The 21,647-nt window shown below is 47.8% G+C and overlaps 1 protein-coding gene across 1 annotated transcript; it reads left to right on the forward strand.

Moving 5' to 3' along the window:
• Window positions 1-1,412: 1,412 nt before the first annotated feature.
• On the forward strand, window positions 1,413-5,471 carry LOC141152945 (cocaine- and amphetamine-regulated transcript protein-like). Its single transcript, XM_073637596.1, has 3 exons — window positions 1,413-1,617; window positions 5,116-5,199; window positions 5,364-5,471. Exons 1-3 carry the CDS (start codon window positions 1,471-1,473, stop codon window positions 5,469-5,471), a joined length of 339 nt encoding a protein of 112 aa, XP_073493697.1. The 5' UTR covers window positions 1,413-1,470.
• Window positions 5,472-21,647: the final 16,176 nt, after the last annotated feature.

Raw genomic sequence — 21,647 nt, forward strand, 5'->3', positions numbered from 1 at the left:
TGAAAGCCTGAAAAATATGGGTCGTTTGAGACATTGTTCAGAAGAACAGCGTACTTTGATTAAAAAGTTGATTGGAGAGGGCAAAACTTATATAGAAGTGCCGACAATGATAGGCTGTTCAGCTAAAATGATGTCCAATGCTTTAAAATGGAAAGCAAAACCAGAGAGACGTGGAACAAAATGGAAGACTACCATTCAAATGGATCGAAGAATAGCCAGAATGGCTGAAGACAGTGAAGCATGGTGGTGCAAGCATCATGATATGGGCATGTTTCTCTTACTATGGTGCCGGTCCTATTTACCACATACCAGGGATCATGGACCAGTTTGCATATATAAAAATACTTGAAGAGGTCATGTTGCCTTACGCTGAAGAGGATATGCCCTTGAAATGGGTGTTTCAACAAGACAACGACCCTAAACACACCAGTAAATAAGAAAAATCTAGCTTCCAGTCCAACAAAATGGAGGTTATGGAGTGTTCAGCCCAATCCCCGGACCTTAATCCAATAGAACACTTGTGGGGTGACATCAAAAATGCCGTTTCTGAGGCAAAGCCAACAAATGCCGAAAAATTGTGGGATGTAGTCAAAGCATCCTGGGCTGGAATAACAGGTGACAGGTGGCAGAAGTTGGTTGACTCTATGCAACATAGATGTGAAGCAGTTCTAAAAAAATGTGGATATACAACTAAATATTAGGTTAGTGATTCAAAGTGATTCTATATCCTCCAAAAAAAAGAGAGAGGACATATTGTGAGTTCTTAAAGACAAATGCAGACACTGCTATTTTTTAAGAACAGCCCAATGTTCATTTTTTGTTATTTTCTGTAAAGAAGTTATATACATATATATCTTTACTCTGTTCTGTCATCATGGAGATAAGATATGAAGCTGACACAATGTGAAGAGTATAATCTGATAGGAGACGACAATCACAGACAATTTCTCCAATGATGCAGGAGATGGGAGCAGCGGCGACACGACGGGTACAGGCGATAGTGATCACTGCCCCCAGGCAGCAGCAGAGAGGAGAGACAAAGAGGCAGAGACGTCATCATCTGCTGTATGTAAACAGATGAGCATAAATACACGCGAGAGGATTAGATACGGTAGGCAGTATCACACTTGATAGGATTAGATACAGCAGGTAGTATCACACTCAATAGGATTAGATACAGCAGGCAGTATCGCACAGAATAGGATTAGATACAGCAGGCGGTATTACACACAACAGGAATAGATACGGTAGGCAGTATCAAACTCGATAGGATTGGATACAGCAGACAATATTACACATTCCCGGGTTGGATACGGTGTGGGTACATTTATCCCAGGAGGTGGGCTGTGTAGAGAAGGAGACGTTTCTGGAGGATTATCCCCCGTGCTCGCTGTCATTATCACATTAAAGCACTGGTATAATCTCCACTGCTGGGCAGAGGACTGGTCAGTGTTTGCCCGGTGTCTAGGAATGAGGCTGGTGATGGCTGACCGCTGCCCACTGCTCCCTCTCTCTTTGTGCCTTATCCTTGTCTTGACCATGTCACTGATGGAGGCGACATCTGCAGAGGCGGCAGACAGCAACAGAGACGTCCAGGGGGTGAACGAGAAGGAACTGGTGAGTCCCTGTCACTCCAGATCTCATCTCCCCCCAACCACTGTAGATCAGAGCCTGTCCCAGCACCAGTCACAGAGCCTGAACAGTATCTGTCCTAGGTCTCATCCAAGTACCACTCCTAGAACCTACCTAAGACCAGTCACAGAACTTGTCCCAGGTCCCATCCAAGAACCAGTTCCAGAGCTTTTCCCAACACCAGTCCAGCACCAGTTTCAGAGCTCGTCCCAGTAACAGAGCTCGTCCTAGCACCAGTCACAGAACTCGTCCCAGAGCTCGTCGCACCACTAGAGCACCAGTTTCAGAGCTTGTCCCAGCACCAGTCTCGGAGCTTGTCCTAGTAATAGAGCTCATCCCAGCACTAGAGCACTAGTCTCAGAGATTGTCCCAGCACCAGTTTCAGAGCTTGTCCTAGTAACAGAGCTCGTCCCAGCACCAGTCTCAGAGCTTGTCCCAGTAACAGAGCTCATCCCAGCACCAGTCTCGGAGCTTGTCCAAGTAACAGAGCTCGTCCCAGCACCAGTCTCGGAGCTTGTCCAAGTAACAGAGCTCGTCCCAGCACCAGTCTCGGAGCTCGTCCTAGTAACAGAGCTCGTCCCAGCACTAGAGCTCTCGTCTAAGAGATTGTCCCAGCACCAGTTTCAGAGCTTGTTCTAGTAACAGAGCTCATCCCAGCACCAGTCTCAGAGCTTGTCCTAGTAATAGAGCTCATCCCAGCATCAGTCTCAGAGCTTGTCCTAGTAATAGAGCTCATCCCAGCACTAGAGCACTAGTCTCAGAGATTGTCCCAGCACCAGTCTCGGAGCTTGTCCTAGTAACAGAGCTCATCCCAGCACTAGAGCACTAGTCTCAGAGATTGTCCCAGCACCAGTCTCGGAGCTTGTCCTAGTAACAGAGCTCGTCCCAGCACCAGTCTCACAGCTTGTCCCAGTAACAGAGCTCATCCCAGCACCAGTCTCAGAGCTTGTCCCAGTAACAGAGCTCATCCCAGCACCAGTCTCAGAGCTTGTCCCAGTAACAGAGCTCATCCCAGCACCAGTCTCAGAGCTTGTCCCAGTAACAGAGCTCATCCCAGCACCAGTTTCAGAGCTTGTCCTAGTAACAGAGCTCGTCCCAGCACCAGTCTCAGAGCTTGTCCTAGTAACAGAGTTCATCCCAGCACCAGTTTCAGAGCTTGTCCTAGTAACAGAGCTCGTCCCAGCACCAGTCTCAGAGCTTGTCCTAGTAACAGAGCTCGTCCCAGCACCAGTCTCAGAGCTTGTCCTAGTAACAGAGCTCATCCCAGCACCAGTTTCAGAGCTTGTCCTAGTAACAGAGCTCGTCCCAGCACTAGAGCTCTCGTCTAAGAGATTGTCCCAGCACCAGTTTCAGAGCTTGTTCTAGTAACAGAGCTCATCCCAGCACCAGTCTCAGAGCTTGTCCTAGTAATAGAGCTCATCCCAGCACCAGTCTCAGAGCTTGTCCTAGTAATAGAGCTCATCCCAGCACTAGAGCACTAGTCTCAGAGATTGTCCCAGCACCAGTCTCGGAGCTTGTCCTAGTAACAGAGCTCATCCCAGCACTAGAGCACTAGTCTCAGAGATTGTCCCAGCACCAGTCTCGGAGCTTGTCCTAGTAACAGAGCTCGTCCCAGCACCAGTCTCAGAGCTTGTCCCAGTAACAGAGCTCATCCCAGCACCAGTCTCAGAGCTTGTCCCAGTAACAGAGCTCATCCCAGCACCAGTCTCAGAGCTTGTCCCAGTAACAGAGCTCATCCCAGCACCAGTTTCAGAGCTTGTCCTAGTAACAGAGCTCGTCCCAGCACCAGTCTCAGAGCTTGTCCTAGTAACAGAGCTCATCCCAGCACCAGTTTCAGAGCTTGTCCTAGTAACAGAGCTCGTCCCAGCACCAGTCTCAGAGCTTGTCCTAGTAACAGAGCTCATCCCAGCACCAGTTTCAGAGCTTGTCCTAGTAACAGAGCTCATCCCAGCACCAGTTTCAGAGCTTGTCCTAGTAACAGAGCTCGTCCCAGCACCAGTCTCAGAGCTTGTCCTAGTAACAGAGCTCATCCCAGCACCAGTCTCGGAGCTTGTCCTAGTAACAGAGCTCATCCCAGCACTAGAGCACTAGTCTCAGAGATTGTCCCAGTAACAGAGCTCATCCCAGCACCAGTCTCAGAGCTTGTCCCAGTAACAGAGCTCATCCCAGCACCAGTCTCAGAGCTTGTCCCAGTAACAGAGCTCATCCCAGCACCAGTCTCAGAGCTTGTCCTAGTAACAGAGATCATCCCAGCACTAGAGCACTAGTCTCAGAGATTGTCCCAGCACCATAGCTCGTCCCAGCATGAGTCTCAGAGATCTGACCAGCAAAAGTCCCAGAACCTGTCCCAACACCAGTCCCAGAGCTTATCCCAGCACCCGAGCTTGTCCCAGCAGCAGTGCTTGTCCCAGTACCAGTCCCCAGCTTGCACAGCATCAGTCACAAACTGCACAGCACCAGTCCCAGACCTTGTCACAGCACCAATCTCATTGATTGTCCCAGTAACAGAGCTCATCCCAGCACCAGTCCCAGAAATTATTCCAGCGTGTCTCAGCACTTGTCGTAGCAACAGTCCCACAACCTGCCCAGCATCCGTAACAGAAAGTGCACAGCACTAGTCCCAGGCCTTGTCCCAGCGCAAGTCCCAGAGCACGTTGTAGCACCAGTCCTAGAGCTTGTCCCAGCACCAGAGCTTGTTCCAGTCCTAATCTTAGAGCTTGCCCCAGCACCAGTCCCACAGCCTGCCCACCATCAGTCACAGAAACTGCACTGCACCAGTCTCAGAGTTCTTCCTAGCACCAGTGCCAGAGCCTGCCCAGTCCCAGGTCTGATACAAGCACCAGTGACAGAGCCTGACCAACGCCAGTCCCATAGCCTGGCCAGGGCCAGTAACAGATCCTGCCCAGTGTAACAGAGCTTGTCCCAGCACGGGTCTCAGAGCTCGTCCCAGCACGGGTCTCAGAGCTCGTCCCAGCACGGGTCTCAGAGCTCGTCCCAGCACGGGTCTCAGAGCTCGTCCCAGCACGGGTCTCAGAGCTCGTCCCAGCACGGGTCTCAGAGCTCGTCCCAGCACGGGTCTCAGAGCTCGTCCCAGCACGGGTCTCAGAGCTCGTCCCAGCAAGGGTCTCAGAGCTCGTCCCAGCACGGGTCTCAGAGCTTGCCCAGTCCCAGGGCCGATCTAAGCACCAGTGACAGAGCCTGACCAACACTAGTCCCAGAGCCTGCCCAGTACCAGTAAGAGAGCCTGCCCATTACCAGTAACAGAGCCTGCCCAGTACCAGTAACAGTGGCTGCCCATTACCAGTACCAATGCTCTTCACTGTACCAATCGCACAGCCCATCCCAGCAATCACCCAGCCTGTCCCCGCAGCAGTCCCTGCACTGCTCCAGCAGGGCTTTCCTATGATAATGTATTGGCTGCAAGGCTCTGTAGTAGTCATGGACATGTACGATGCACCTTGCTGACTGTTTCCACTGTTACAGCTTCTGGAGCTACAAGACGTTCTGTACAAACTGCAATCCAAGCGGAGTTCGTTCTGGGAGAGCAAATATATTCAGCTACCCAAGGTAAGCATCACCATACAAAGCGAGGAGGGGGGGTGTCATAGCAGCACTGAGTATTTTAGATTAGTGTGCTCATCTTATTATCTAATTGTATAGTGGCATGGGGCAGAATGCTAGAAGCACAAGAGTATTTAAGTGAACCTTTCTCTTATTATTTCATTTCTCAGTGCATTATGGGAGATGCCTGTGCGGTGAAGCGAGGAGCACGGATAGGAAAGCTGTGCGACTGCCCCCAGCGTAGCACCTGCAGCTACTTCTTCATGAGATGTCTCTGAGGCGCCCCCTCTGCTCACAGCAAGGACTCACGTCTTCCGAGAAGACTTGTGGAGAGCCGCGACCTGACGCCAAGGGCAGCGTTACCGCTTATCTCACGCCGCTCCGCTTATCCGCGGCTGCACTGACTATTTCTCATTACACAGAATGACCTACAGGTGATTACGGTGCAATCATCTCTCCCCGGGACCTGTATATAATCCCCTGCCATGTACGAGATTATCCACAGACCCCCAACCCCAGCACCGAGGGAAGGAATACAATATTTTATATATAATTATCTTGTGTCTGACTCCATCTTATCAGTCATCACAACATCCGAGGATCGGTCCCTGCTCCAGAGCTGCGCTCACTATTCTGCTGGCGTGTCACTGTGTACATACATTACATTACTGATCCTGTACTGATCCTGAGTTACATCCTGTAGTATACTCCAGAGCTGCACTCACTATTCTGCTGGCGTGTCTCTGTGTACATACATTACATTACTGATCCTGTACTGATCCTGAGTTACATCCTGTATTATACTCCAGAGCTGCACTCACTATTCTGCTGGTGCAGTCACTGTGTACATACATTACATTACTTATCCTGTACTGATCCTGAGTTACATCCTGTATTATACTACAGAGCTACATTCACTATTCTGCTGGTGCAGTCACTGTATACATACATTACTATCCTGTACTGATCCTGAGTTACATCCTGCATTATACTACAGAGCTACATTCACTATTCTGCTGGTGCAGTCACTGTGTACATACATTACTATCCTGTACTGATCCTGAGTTACATCATGTATTACACTCCAGAGCTGCACTCACTATTCTGCTGGTGCAGTCACTGTGTACATACATTACATTACTGATCCTGAGTTACACCCTGTATTATACTACAGAGCTACATTCACTATTCTGCTGGTGCAGTCACTGTATACATACATTACTATCCTGTACTGATCCTGAGTTACATCCTGCATTATACTACAGAGCTACATTCACTATTCTGCTGGTGCAGTCACTGTGTACATACATTACTATCCTGTACTGATCCTGAGTTACATCATGTATTACACTCCAGAGCTGCACTCACTATTCTGCTGGTGCAGTCACTGTGTACATACATTACATTACTATCCTGTACTGATCCTGAGTTACATCCTGTATTATACTCCAGAGCTGCGCTCACTATTCTGCTGGTGCAGTCACTGTGTACATACATTACTTATCCTGTACTGATCCTGAGTTACATCCTGTATTATACTCCAGAGCTGCGCTCACTATTCTGCTGGTGCAGTCACTGTGTACATACATTACTATCCTGTACTGATCCTGAGTTACATCCTGTATTATACTACAGAGCTGAACTCACTATTCTGCTGGTGCAGTCACTATGTACAAACATTAGATGACTTAACCTGTATTATACTCCAGAGCAGCACTCATTATTCAGCTGGTGGAGTCACTGTGTACATACGGTACATCACTTATCCTGTATTATACCCCACAGCTGCCTTAATTACTTATCCCGCACTGATCCTGAGTTACATCCTGTATTATGTTCCAGAGCTGCACTCACTATTCTGCTGGTGGATTCACTGTGTGCATACATTACATTACTGATCCTGTACTGATCCTAAATTACATTCTGTATTATACTACAGAGCTGCACTCGCTATTCATTCACTGTGTACATACATTACTGATCCTGTACTGATCCAGCGTTACATCCTGCATTATACTCCAGAGCTGCACTCACTATTCTGCTGGTGCAGTCACTGTGTACATCATTAATTATCCTGTACTGATCCTGAGTTACATCCTGTATTATCCTCCAGTGCTACACTCGCTATTCTGCTTGTGCAGTCACTGTGCGTCCATGTGTGATACCTAACCACTGTGCTAAGTAAAAATAAGATGCAGCGGTCCCGACCACCCAGGTCTCTGAATGCTCCATAGGCGCATTCCGCATAAAAGAATTCGGGCAATTGGAACAAGCCAATGGAGATGCCCACCCTGTTGTACACCTCTTGTTAAAGGGACAATGAAGCAGGAAGTGGTGCATGCTTTCCAGCACGGTACCACAATGCTCCCAAGAACAGTTCCTGTCCTCAGAGCGCCTACACTTCAGATTGTGCCTCACACAGTTTTTCATGGAAGCTGCGCCAAGCCAAGTCCCAAAACCTTCAGGAGATCCTAATAGAATTCAAAAGATGCAGACACACCCCAAGACTTGGGCAATCCCTGAGCACCAGCGGCTTCTGAAAATGGGTCAACAGAACCCTTTTGTGAGGCTATGTGCCCACGATGCGTTTTTTAAGCATTTCCGCAACAGCAAAAATGCTGCAGAAACGCTCAAAAAACGCATGGTAGAAGGTCTGCCATTGTCCCCAATGATAATCCGCATGTGCTGTGCACATGCTTCAGAAATTTACGCTGCGGGTTATCATTGTGGAAAAAAAACGCAGCACTACCAATTATTTTGCGGAAGCGCTGCGTTTTCGCCGCCATTAACTTGCATTGAAACACATGGATTCCGCATCACTGCATATGTAGATGCGCATTCCATGCGTTTCAATGTGCAGATGGTACCCGGGTCTGGGAGGCCAGGAGACTCTCCTCCGGACCCGGGTATCATAGAACCTGTAAAAAAAAAGAATAAAATAAAAAATAAATCATTTTTACCTTCTGATGGCCCCAGCTGCGCTTGTCTTCCCTTGCCAGCAGCTCGCGATGGACTGAAGGACCTGCGCTGAAGTCATAGTCACGTGACGGCCGGTCCTTCAGCGTACCGTGATCTGCCGGCAAGGGAGGACGGAGCGAAGCAAGACTCCGGGGGCCATCGGAAGGTAAGTATAGATTTATTTTTTTATTTTTATACATTCTTTAAGGTCACAGTATATAAATCCATGCAGTTTGCATGGATTTATATAGTGTGACCAAGTTGACAAGCACGTTCCAAGTGATGCTACAATCGTTTGGAAAGAGCTTGACAACCCGCATGCGGAAATGCAAGTGAAGACCGCTTCACATCCGCTTGTCCCTGGCAGGAAAAACGCATGTACAATCCGCATGCGTTTTTTCTGCCAGGGAGATGCAGAAACGCTCAGGAAAAAATCCTGAGCATTTCTGCATCATGGGCACATAGCCTGAAGGAGTTTACTTGGTAGAGTCCTGATCTCCCACATTCCTAGACCCCACCTACGAATTACCTTCAGAACCAGGGCAGTGTAAGCCGGAAGATATCCATGCAGTGTGCGAAGATCCTTCACTTGCCCTCCTGTCTCTCATTCCTGGAAGAAAGGTTTGAGCTATCCCCTGCAGGTGAATACCCACAGAGGAGCTCTCTCTTTCCAGAGGTTTGCAATACTGTATCCTCACCCATCCCTTGTAGACTGTGAGCCCTTGTGGGCAGGGTCCTCGCTCCTCCTGTACCAGTCGCCGTCACGTTTTGTTAAAGATCATTGTAATTGTTTTTGTATGTATACCCCTTTTTTCACATGTAAAGCACCATGAAATAAATGGCGCTCTAATAATATAGAATAATAATAATATTGATCTTAATGAAGGCATTCACAAGGAATACAAAGGGTTGACCACAACCAAACCTCCTAGTCTCCTCGTATGGTAAGTGACCAGGTTCAGCCTATTCTCAAATAACAGTTGGAAGAACAAACTGTAGACCCAAGTCCAGAAAGGCTCTGGCAAGATGCAGACACTGCCCAGATAGATCAGTAAAGGGAGCAGGTAAGTTTTGATCAGGTTTACCCTTTTGCTTAGGGTCAAAGAGCAACCCTTCCGTTGGTTCACCTTCTGAGTGGCGATCTCTCTAGCCTGCTGTCCTAATTTTGTTTAGGGTAATCCCCCGGGTCAAATTCAATGGCAAGAACTTTTGGACTTTGGGTCCTGGACGGGTGTCCGGGAGATCAAAACCAGGATCTCCTCCCAGCCAGAGATTCACACTTATCCCGGTTGATCATGAACCCGAATGCCTCCGAGTAGCGATTTACCTCTGACATCACCCGCTCTGCCTCCCATCAGAGGAAATAAAAACGGTGACAATCAGCATACGCCACCACCCGGTCTATCCCGACCCCGGCCAACGGTCCACGCTCCTAAGAAGTGGGTCAATTGCAAACACGTACAGCAGCGGGCTCAAGGGACAACACTGGCAAACACAAGACGCAACCTCAAAAGAGCTGCCAATCCAACCGTTCACAAGCAGGAAACTCTCCACCCCAGCGAACAAGGTCTTAAGCCAATCAACAAAACTCCCCGACAGACCATACCTCAGAAGGACAGACCAGAGGTACTCATGATTAACCGGATCTAACCCTTTTGCCTGGTCCAGTGACAGCATGTACTCCCCTCCAGTGGCCAGCCATACCCTGCTCCACTGCCTCTCGGACACAGAGCACAGCTCTAAATGTACTGCAGCCTAGAACAGAGCAATGCTGAGCCCCCCGAAAGGAGCCAGGGTGCAAATTTTACCAGCCGATTAAACAGCACCTTTGCCAAAACCTTCCTGTCTGCATTGAGAAGCGCTATGTGACACTAATTCACAATGCAAGATGGGTCCTTACTCTTTGACAAGATGATCAGGGCAGACCTCCTCATTGACTTTGGCAGAGTGCCCGAGGAAAGACACTCATTGAATACCTCACTCAAGAGGGGAACCAAGACGTCCTTAAAGGTCTTATAGAATTCAGATGTTAAGGCATATGGACCGGGACATTTCTTTACGGCAAGCCCTTCAATCGCCAACTTAACTTCCTCTTCCCTGGTTATCACTGTCAAAACGCCAAGAGAGGGGTTTACCCCAGGTTCAGGGATGGCTTCAGCCAGGAAAGCCGACATCCCATCCCAATCAAGATCCCTCTTCTCCAAGAGGGGCGAGTAGAAGGATCTGACGACCTCCAGGATCCCTGATGTGGATCTTTTCAGTGACCCCGCAGTGTCAACCAGTCCTGTAACTACTTTACTATTCAAGTACACCAAAAGAAAAAGTGGGCACTGCTGGGGAATAATAATCACAAATAGAAAGGGGTGCTACAGTAACCCGATGTAAAGACACAAAATTATTCGGAAGAAAAAGACTCAGGATATATAACCATGCACACCCAATGTTGGAAAAGTGAAAAAAATCTTTATTACATGATTACATTTAGACAACAAAAGAAAAAATTATTAAAAGCATTTAAAACTGACAAAAACATGTGCAATCTTCATATGGGGGAATTCATGATAATAATATGCATAAAAATAGCAATAAACCCCATTATGTTATGTGCCACAGGTATATTTTACATCACTTATATAACATTCGATCAATGTAGACCACCTAAGCAACCCTGGCTATAAATAGCACAGCACAACCAGTCAAAATATGTGTTTATGACAAAGCAAACCCCCCTAAATAATATAAGTGAATCAAGGAATGAGTAGGAGAGATGGTCTATTGGCAATGGGGGCCCATATTTTAGGGGTATTGGCCAAGTTGTGTCACCAAAGTCATATATGACGTGGCACAGTTGATACAAATATAAATAACAGGCCAGGCATTCCTGAGTGGTCAAGTCAAGAAAATAAGTAAATAAAAAAATATATGGAAGAATAATTACCTGCTGGCACCAGAGACCCTACGCGTTACGCTGCTCAGACGCAGCTTCGTATACCCCATATGAAGATTGCACATGTTTTTGTCTGTTTTAAATGCTTTTAATACTTTACTATTCACTGACATCTTGCAGTTTCTGTAAGGGTCGGGAGAGCAGTACTTCCCATAATCCCTCTCAAAAACAAAAGATGTATGTCCATCACACTGACACCTCATTAGCAAAAGATTTCACTCTGCAGATCTCCTCGTGGCTACCTCCAGTTGAGACAAGATGTTTGAGTCTCCTCCTCAGACCCTGATACAGGCAGTACCTGACCAGACTCCTGAGGCTCGAGAGCTGGTTGAAGAATCTCACCACCCTTTTCTTGAACATCTCCCACCACTCTGACTTACTACTACAAATATCCAGTAGGGGTACCTGGTGCTGAAGAAAATCCTCAAAGGACTGTCTTGTCTCCACTTCTTCCAAGAGAGACGAATTGAGCCTCCAAAAGCCTCCTCCCATCCGGGGGGTCTCTGTACCCTTCAGGGAAAACAAAATCAAACAATTGTCTGAGAACTCCACCTCAACAACAGACACTGCTGAAGGGATGGATTCCTTCTTTAAATAAAACCTGTCTATTCTGGACCTACAGTTCCCTCTATGATAGGTGAACCCCTCGTGGCCTGGGGTGTGCCGGATGTGGACATCCACCAGACAAGTCTCACTAGCTATACCATTAAGGGCAACGCTATGATAAGTCAACTTGTCTCTGGAACCTCCTCTATCTCGGGGCCTCGTGACAGTGTTGAAGTTGCCTCTAAAGACAATCTGCTGACTAGTAAAAAGGTAGGGCTTGATCCTCATAAAGAGGCACCTCCGGTCCCACTTAGATTGTGTACCATAGATGTTAATGAGCCGGAGCTCTTGTCTCTTCATGAGGACACCTAAGATCAGGCACCTCCCCATTTCTAACTCAATACCCGTCAGCATTCCACCAGTGCGGTAAAAAGGACCGGAAGAGACTAATAGGAGGGCCCGAGCCTCCACTCCCTCTTAGCTTTAAACATGTCTGCCATGTTTGGCAGCATGGTCTTTTGCAAAAAGAAAATGTCAGCTTCAACCGGGCTGAAAAAAATCAAAGGCCGCAAATCTAGCCATATTTGACTTAATGCTGGCAACATTAATGGACGCCAGCATCAACGGAGTGGGCACCGCCATCATTGGCGATTGGGTTAGATGGATTTCTTCTTCCCACGCCTTCTTTTCTTCCGCCTCAGAGGAGAAATCCTTCCCACTCTATAATAACACAGAGGTGTCCATTCTCACGTTTTTTTCCTGTTTCATCCTTGTTTCCCGACTTTGAGCCAGTCCCTTCCACCGAGGACCTTGCATCCCCAGAAGAAGGAGAGAAACTTGGCACATCCTGTAAGCCCTATTGAAGCCAGAACCTCACCCTCAGCTTCCTTCTCAGACGAAGAGATGTTCTCAAGGGTTTGGAACCGGTTAGAAAGACCAACCAGAGGGGAGTCAGTTTTACTTTCCTTCGGTACCTTGGTCAGAGAAGATGTTTTATCGCCCTTCTTTTTAGTGCCGAGCTTACGCTTGTCCTCTAGCCACTGCTTACTATCCTCATCCATACTTTCATAATGAGAGGATTCTGAGGAAGTGGTGCTTTCCTCCCTGTGGATCTTCCCGATCTTTTCATCTAACTCATCATCCATCAGGGCCTCAGCAGCAAAACTGGCATCCAGGGCAGGGGCTGCCCCAGTAACCCAGGGCTCGACCAGCTCCTTCTCTTATCTGCGCTTATCTAGATGCCTCAGCTAGGCAGGCGTCTTTTTCTTGCTTTTCCTCCCTGACCTCTCAGCTCTTTCACCTTTGCTAGTCCCTTCCCCAGCAAAATCAGCCCCATGGCTTTCTCGCACCGAGGTCAAGACACATTAGCGAAGGAGCGAGAACAACGGCTGAATGGGTGCCTTTACTCACCACACAGGTGGCACCTAATCGCCACACAAGATGCAGCAAGATGGCTGACAACCCACACACGAAACACATTTCTGCACAGTGCAGTTTGCACTGAAGTGTGAAGAGTTGCTGCACTTGTGATAGAGCTTCGGTTGCCCCTGGTAGAAGACCAGGATACGATCCCTACTCAGGAAGGCATATAATGGAATGTGGGTCACCATACCACCTGAACGTTTAAGTTTTATCATAAACGTCCAGGCTCCTGACCAGATCTCAAACTCGTCATGGTTTTTCTTTGGCACCTCTATCACCTCTCTATACTGACAAAGCCACTTCATGTCATCATAACAAGAAAGCGACTCATTACAAGTCATCATGGCAAAGTCTCGCCACCTGGGCTCATTTTGTGCCAACTAGTAATTCGACCAGAAGAGCCCAAGTCCCTCTGGCCGAACAAAGTGGACATCAAACTCAGGAGTGGAGTAGGGATGTATCAAGGCGTAGATGTCAATCACCTAGAAGCCTATCCTCAGCAGAAGCTCCACAACCGTAGACCTTGGAGAACACGCATCACTGCTCCTGCAACAAAGACAGACCACGTTCCTATGCACACTGCCCAGCCCGGCTGTTTGGAGGGACCACACTGTATCACCTCTTTTTCGCTCTTGGAAGGCCCCAAGGCCATGTCTCTCTATCCAGAATGATAGATCAACCTCTCGATCCTCTACCATTAGTGATCTCTCCCCATCCTTTAGAGCCTCCGGGAGACGCCGCTGCAACATGCCGTCCCCAGAACCCGGAGACGAGGAGGATGACTTATTTTCCCTGGAGGTGACACTGGCATAACTCCTGGCAGGCACTGCCACCGCCAGGGGGCAACCGGACTAGTTACTACATCAGCTACAACAGTATCACTATTACCCACCTCCATCACTATCCCTCCCTCCACCAAACGAGCAACCACACCACTAGAGAATGAATTTGCTTAATTCAAACCCACCACCGGATTCACTCCTGCTGGACCAGTAACAACAGTGGGTGACATTATGACCTCAGCATCATCAGGCACAAAGGGCTTAGCCACCTCCATAGAACTAGAGGCTACCTTACCCCTGGTTTTATGTGTGCCCTCCGCGTCATCAGTTGGTAATTTGCGTTGCCTCATATTTGATACCAGGTGCCACTGATCCTTAGCATCAGGATCTTGCTAACCAGCGGCGCCAACACAGAATAACACTTTGGTGGGAGAACCGGAACTCTCAGCCCCGGCAGCCCAATCACACTGCTGCCGCTTCTCAATTAAGTGATCAGCGGCAACAGCATTCAGAGGTGCCGAGGCTACTGGAGCTGCCCCCAACATCTTGCCTTCTCTGGAAGATAATCACCAAGGTGGAAATTCTGAAGGCACACTGGGGACTCCAGAAGCTTCATCTCCACCATTAGCGCCTCTCCCTAGCTGCTGTTGTTACTGTCCTCCCCAGAGCCGGCAGAACTGCGAACCGGATGTCACTGTCGCCTGTCCTGCAGGGAACTCACTGAACATGGCCTGCGGTTGACTTTGCAAGCTACTAGGTGGGGCTTACTGCTGGTCATCATCACTCTCATCATCCACCTGACTCTCAGGCTGCAGCCTCATCTGCCTTTGCTTTCTGTTATCAGCCATATCTGTGAATCGATCTTCATTCATAAGCTTTTTCTTAAACGGTCCACTTTTTTCTCTCGTGAAACCATTCCGTACTTCCAATTCATTTATTTCAAGCTTAAGTCTCTTTACCTCCACCTAGAGCTGAGCCTTCCTCTGTTTGTGCAGCGCAGCTCCTCCCAGAGCCTCCTGATAGTCTTACTTGCTTCTTCATACTGACGGAGGTGGCTCATGACCCAGGAACCATAGGTGGAAAAAAGACTCCATGAAGTCGGCGTCACCTCAGTGAGCAATCTGATTTCCTGCGAAAGGATCACCATTGTAAGGTGCCCCAGCGAGGTAGTCATGGGAAAGCTGTAGCCCTTACTCGCTCTGGCACCCTACAGACAAAGTGTGTCCTCCCTCTGATGTACTGCAGTGTATGTGGTGTTTTCCACTTATTCTGACCAGTCGTTCTCTGCGGTCTCCAGGGCTTTCTCTTCTAGAACCAGGGCAGCAATGAAGTCAGAGGACACAAAGCTCATAACAATAACTGGGACTTTACTGGGTAACAGGGAGTATGTACAATATTTACAGGCAGCTATAAAGTATAAGACCCAACAGGTTGTCATCTTTCCCACAGGTACTTGATACAACTTCAGCCCTGGTTCCCAATTGAAGTGAAGCATCTCTGTTCTCTAACCTTAGAGAATCTTCCTCATCAGTGACAGTATATCCAGATCCTAAATCTTTCCACATACTAGCCTTGAGTCCTAACTTCTTCTGCAGTCTTGCAGACAGAATGCGCCCCTAGGTCCCTGACGACTTTCGAGGTTCCTAGGCGGCTAAGGGGACTCCTGTTTAGAGATTCTTGTCTGATGATCCACTATCTGGGATACTAAGGTCCACATCTATCCTAGCAGCCAGTATATGGAGCCTGTCACTTTTCTGAAGTCCTATACACTACTGAACTATTCACTTCCTGTACTCAACAATGGCACTGGATTCCCCCTCCCTCTACTGGGCTGGATTATCACAGCTAACCCCTTAACTGGACTTAACTGCAGCCCAGAGAGATCTAACTTTCGGGAACATGCCTTTTAACTATTTTAGTGCCAGAAGGAAGCTACTTCCTTCACCAATACTACATTCCCCCACACTTTAATTACGGTCGTCCTCTAGGGAAGCTCTAGGGAAATACAGGGTTTAGGTTCCTGTGTGGCGATTGGTGAGGAACCAATATGGGGACGGTAGGGGAGACAGGGTGAAATCAGATCAGCCTAGGAGGTCTCCACTCCCCCTTCCCCTCTTCCCTTCATGTTACACTTAGTCTTTCCCACACCTTGCGTGACATTATCACCAGCCATGCACATTTTGAGAAAAAAAACAAAACAAAACTGACAGGTTTATTTGCGGGTTTTTTTTCGGGCATGCTTTTTTTTCCTTTCTCCCTTGGTTGCAGAGCGGCTGCGCTGTGTCTCTGGAGGTGAATGACATCCGTTTTGAGGTTCAGCAAGAGCATCAGCGGCTACAGGTCACTAATGTGGGAGTCTCTGCAGGTAGGCCCATCCAGCCTTAACCCAAGGTTGCCCTCCTGGAAAGGTTTTCAGGTGGTAGGGAGAAGTTTTTTGTGTTCAAGGAGGCCTGCAAACTGTACTTTAAATGTGATCCTTAAGCCTTCGGAAGTGAGGAGCAACGGGTGGGAATTGTGATATCACAGCTGCAGGGAGATTCTCAATCCTGGGCGTTTTCTTTACCGCAGGATTTGGTTTGTCTCTAGTCTGTGGAGGTTTTTTTGGGGGCTCTGGCCCTCATCTATGATAACCCTGACTGGGTCGCCTTGGCTGAGTCTAGGCTACGTCACCTTCAGCAGGGGAATCGGTCAGTGCAGACATACAGCTCTGAATTCCATAGATGGGCAACGGATTAAAAATGGAATGACTCTGCTCTTAGAAGCCAATCTTGTGAGGGCCTTACTGAAAGGTTTAAAGATACTTTGGCAGTGTATGAAACCCCTAAGTCCTTGGAGGCTGCCATGTCAGTGGCTATAAGTATTGATAGACGCCTTCGAGATAGGTGGGTGACACCACCTTCTGCGGGGCCTTCTTGTCGGGGTTATGTACCTCTGATGGAGGAGCGGTCTGGCGGTGAACCAGTACTGGGGGAGGTGGAGGAAACCATGCAGTTAGGGGGTGCCTCTGCATCATATATTTCCCTGGAAATTCGCAATAAAAAAGGTGTATGTTTTTTTGTGGGAAAAAGGGACATTTTATTGAGGTCTGTCCTTTGATTCCTAAGCAAAAGGAAACTCGATTAGTAGTCTGGAGTTGGATAAGCAAGGGGTGCATTTTTCATCCAACCTGCAGTTCCCGGTTTGTCCTGACAGCAGAGGTGGTGCTAGAGAGAAAAACCCAGAAAATTTGTGTTTGTTGTCAGTGGAGCTGGAGTCAGAATGGTTGATGCTGAGTTTGTGAAAACTCATGGTCTTGCTTGCTTTACTTTCGCTAAGCCTATTCCCGTCTTCGCCATCGACTAAGCGCCACTTGCACAGAAAGCATTAACTCAGATTGTACATAATGTAAAACTGAGGGTGGGGTTCGTTCATTGTGAAATAATCCCTTGCTATGCCCTGGATGGTCTTCCCACCCCAATTGTTTTGTGTCTTCCCTGGTTGGTGAAACATAATCTGGCAAGCCAGAGAGATCATTGAATGGGGAGATTACTGCCATGAGACTGTTTAGATATTTCCCTTGCTACTGTCTCTACGGAAATATTACCTGCTTTTCTGTCTGGTTTTGAGGACATTTTTTCTGAGAGGGGGAGTTAGGATTTGCTTCCTCATCGGGCATCAGACTGTCCTATTAACCTGACCCCCGGAGCTAAACTTCCGAAGTCCAGACTGTATAATCTTTCTAGCCCTGAGAGACAAGCCATGAAGGATTTCATTGCGGAAAGTCTGGAGAAGGGACATATCAGGTCCTCATCTTCGCCTGTGGCGGCAGGGTTCTTCTTCGAGACGAAAAAAGATGGTGGCCTGCGTCCCTGTTTAGATTTCCGGGAATTAAATCAAATTACTATCCGAGAGCTGTATCCTCTTTCTCTGATTCCAGATTTGTTCAGCCAGGTTGTGGGAGCTAAGGTATTCTCCAAGTTGGATTTAAGGGGAGCCTACAATCTGGTTAGAATTAGAGAAAGGGATGAATGGAAAACAGCATTCAATACCCCTGAAGGGCATTTCGAGAGTCTGATTATGCCTTTCAATTTGACCAACGCACCTGCGGTGTTCCAGCATTTCATAAATTATATTTTCCATCATTTGGTGGGGAGGTTGGTGGTGGTCTATCTGGACGATGTTTTTCGCTATTCAGGAGGTGCAGTTTTTGGGGTACTTGTTGTCATCTTCAGGTTTTCGGATGGATCCGGAGAAGGTCCGTGCAGTCCTTGATTGGGACCGTCCCGAGAACCTGAAGGCTTTACAATGTTTTCTGGGCTTTACTAATTTTTACCGGAAATTCATTCAAAATTACTCAATAATCGTGAAACCCCTTACTGCCATGACTAGGAAGGGGTCTGATTTTTCCAAATGGTCGGATGCTTCCCTCCAGGCTTTTTCTTCCTTAAAAAATAGTTTTGCCACGGCACCTATACTCAGTCAACCCGATGTTTCTCAAACCCTTTATTGTTGAAGTTGACGCGTCGGATGTGGGAGTTGGGGCTGTGTTGTCTCAGGGTCCGTCCCCTGGTAAATGGTGTCTATGCGATTTCTTTTCTAAAAAATTGCCCTCGGCTGAGAGAAATTATGACGTGGGTAATATAGAACTTTTGGCAATCAAATTGGCGTTTGAAGAATGGCGACATTGGTTGGAGGGGGCTGTCCATCCGATTACTGTTATTAATGACCATAAGAACCTGTCATATCTCCAATCAGCTAAACGTCTCAACCTGAACTGGAAGGTGAAGTGTTGGAAGCTCAGGGGGACGCTCCTGCCTCCTGCCCTTCAGAAAGTTATTTGTAAATTCTAATCTGCGCCGCAAAGTAATTAAGGAACATCACAACTCTGTACGTGGTTCCCTCCGATGTGGTGTCAGATCGGGGGACCCAGTTTGTTTCCAAGTTCTGGAAAGCATTCTGTTCTCGACTGGGGGTGCAGCTGTCCTTTTCCTCTGCCTTCCACCCTCAGTCGAATGGACAGCCCGAGCGCGTCAATCAGAATTTGGAGACCTACCTCAGGTGTTTCGTCTCCGAAAATCAGGAGGATTAGGCATCCTACTTACCACTGGCAAAATTTGCCATTAATACTCATTGTCAAGAATCCCCTGGCAGGTCACTGTTCTTTGGTGCATATGGTTACCATCCACAGTTTGGTACCTTTAGTGAGGAGCTTTGGGAGTTCCTGAGGAGGAACGTTTTGATTCGTCGCTTTCCTCGGTGTGGCGGGGGATTCTGAGTAATTTAAAGATCATGGGAGACAGGTATAAACAAATGGCTGACAGAAATCGCTTGCCAGGTCTGTACCTGAATGTAAATGCCTTTGTGTGGTTGTCTGCCAGGAATATCAAGTTGAAAGTCCCTTCTTGGAAGCTGGGACCTAGGTTTATTGTTCCCTATAAAATAACCGCCGTCATTAACCCAGCAGCGTTTCGTCTTGAGCTTCTTCGGGCCCTTAATGTCCACAATGTTTTCCACAGGTCCTTACTCAAGAAATATGTGGAACCTCTTGAGTCCTCAACCCTACTGCCGCCCCCAATAATGGTTGATGGTAATCTGGAGTTTCAGATTTCGAGAATTTTAGATTCTCATCAACATCGTCGTTCCCTGCAATACTTGGTGCATTGGAAGGGTTATGGTCCAGAAGAGAAGATGTGGGTTTCAGCATCAGAGGTGAATGCTCCCAGGTTGGTTCGTTCATTTCACACCTCTTATCCTGAGAAACCTGGTCCTGAGTGTCCGGAGGCCACTCGTAGAGGGGGGGGGGGTACTGTCACGGGTGTGTCAGATGTGACAGTCTCCCTGCAGTTAGTTACAGAAGATCTCTTCGTTTGGCATTACAGACGCCTTCTTAGATCTGTATCACTCTAGGACCCAGCGGCTACCTCCTTCCTGCTAATTGACACCCAGGCATGGGTGTTTAGATACTTTCTATTTGCTACAGGGAGGTGCTGGTGATATTCACATGTTTCCTTGTGAAGGCTTGGTGCTACTGCAGTCTGTTTACTTCCTCTCTGGTGCTAGGAGGATGTGTAGTTTAATCTCTCTGAAGTCGGCTCAATGTAAGTTACTTTCCCCCCGTGTTTGTCTCCCTTGTCTTTAGTTGTTAGTGGGGACTGACTAGTGCTCACCACCCACCCCCCTTCCCTATCCAGGGCACTGGGTTCCCCCTCCCTCTACTGGGCTGGATTATCACAGCTAACACCTTAATTGGACCTAACTGCAGCCCAGAGCGATCTAACTTTCGGGAACATGCCTTTTAACACTTTTAGTGCCAGAGGGAAGCTACTTCCTTCACCAATACTACACCATCACATACGCTGGCAGACTTATACTCCATGTTGGAAGTGTTACGGCGTCTCTGGGTCTCAAGAGACTCGGGGGGAAGAGGTGCCACATTACTGCGACTCCTAGTGGAGGGTCTCACCCGAGTTCTCCGATTTGCAGGCTGGTTGCTGGCTTCTGCCCCCTGCCGGCCTGGTTACTGGAACAGAAGCCTGGTTATTGGCTCCATAACTCATCCCAGGAAACCTACTCCCTCCCTGAGTAGGAGAGGAAGCAGGTCCCCAGGCGGAAAGGTCTTGCTTCTCAGAGCTCAGGAGCACACAGCAAGATCAGTAGCAACCACCCCCGCCAATCAAATCAGTGAGCAACAGCTGATCAACGCTGCACTCATTATTCTGCTGGTGCAGTCACTGTGTACATATATTACATTACTTATCCTGCGTTACATCTGTATTATATTCCAGAGCTGCACTCACTATTCTGTTGGTGCAGTCACTGTGTACATTCATATGTCAAAGATAGCAGCCGGGGGTCGCGCAGATCCCACCGTCGTCACCTTTATGTCACGTGTAACACCGGGGAGAGCACACAGATCCCACCACTGCCATCTCTATCAGGGAGACGCAACTCCGCTGCCTCCAATCAGGACAATTATGCAATTGATTGACGAGTGATGGACGAGGTCGCAGCAGCTTCCACTACTAGGCCAGTTATTGATAAACTCACCTTGAGCGTATGGTGTATACACATCAGATTCCACTGCAAGGAATATATATATGCCCCAATATGGTCACTGCCAACTCCACAATTACAAAAAGAACCACTAGCTGTCATCACCCATAGTTTATAGAGGCTGATTAGACACCAGTTACAGGCAGCGTGTGGCCTCAGGGGTGCAGTTTACAGAGCAAGAGGAACAGAGATATTCAATTTTAGATATTTAATCTTCAAAGGCAGGCAGTGTTTATAAAAAAAAATATAAAGATAAAACAAAATGGGAACAAAACAATACGGTATATACAATTACATTGAATAAAAAGAAATAACTAAAGATTATGCAGGAATGGCTCTCATCTTTATGGAGGGAAGCGCTTAGATTAGAAAAGTGGAACACTCTCAAAGCAAAATATGCCTCCCAGAATAAACGAAGACAGACACCCAAACTCTAATTTTTATTAGATCAAGGTTACGCCCACACACCTCTCCTTGGTGGGCTCAAATGGGTGCTGCTTGTGGGATGCGCTAGGTCTGTTAGAATGTTATGAGTTCCTTAACATTCAGGATATCTTCGCCCCTGGTGGTCCCAGGCGGTAGATATTGTCATCATATTTCCTATTGGGATTTTATCTTTCTATAGAGATGAAACATGACATGGATAGCAACATCCATCGGACCAATATTAAGTGGGAGGGGTTGGAATGGCCTTATGGTGAGGGAAGTGAATGCGTTATGTTGGTCCCCTCGCTAAGACACTGAAAATATAGCTCCCATAAATATTG

This window comes from Phyllobates terribilis, unplaced genomic scaffold (assembly GCF_046119375.1).
Source record: "Phyllobates terribilis strain yellow unplaced genomic scaffold, ASM4611937v1 Scaffold_7__3_contigs__length_470593459, whole genome shotgun sequence".
In the NCBI taxonomy this organism is placed as follows: Eukaryota; Metazoa; Chordata; class Amphibia; order Anura; family Dendrobatidae; genus Phyllobates; species Phyllobates terribilis.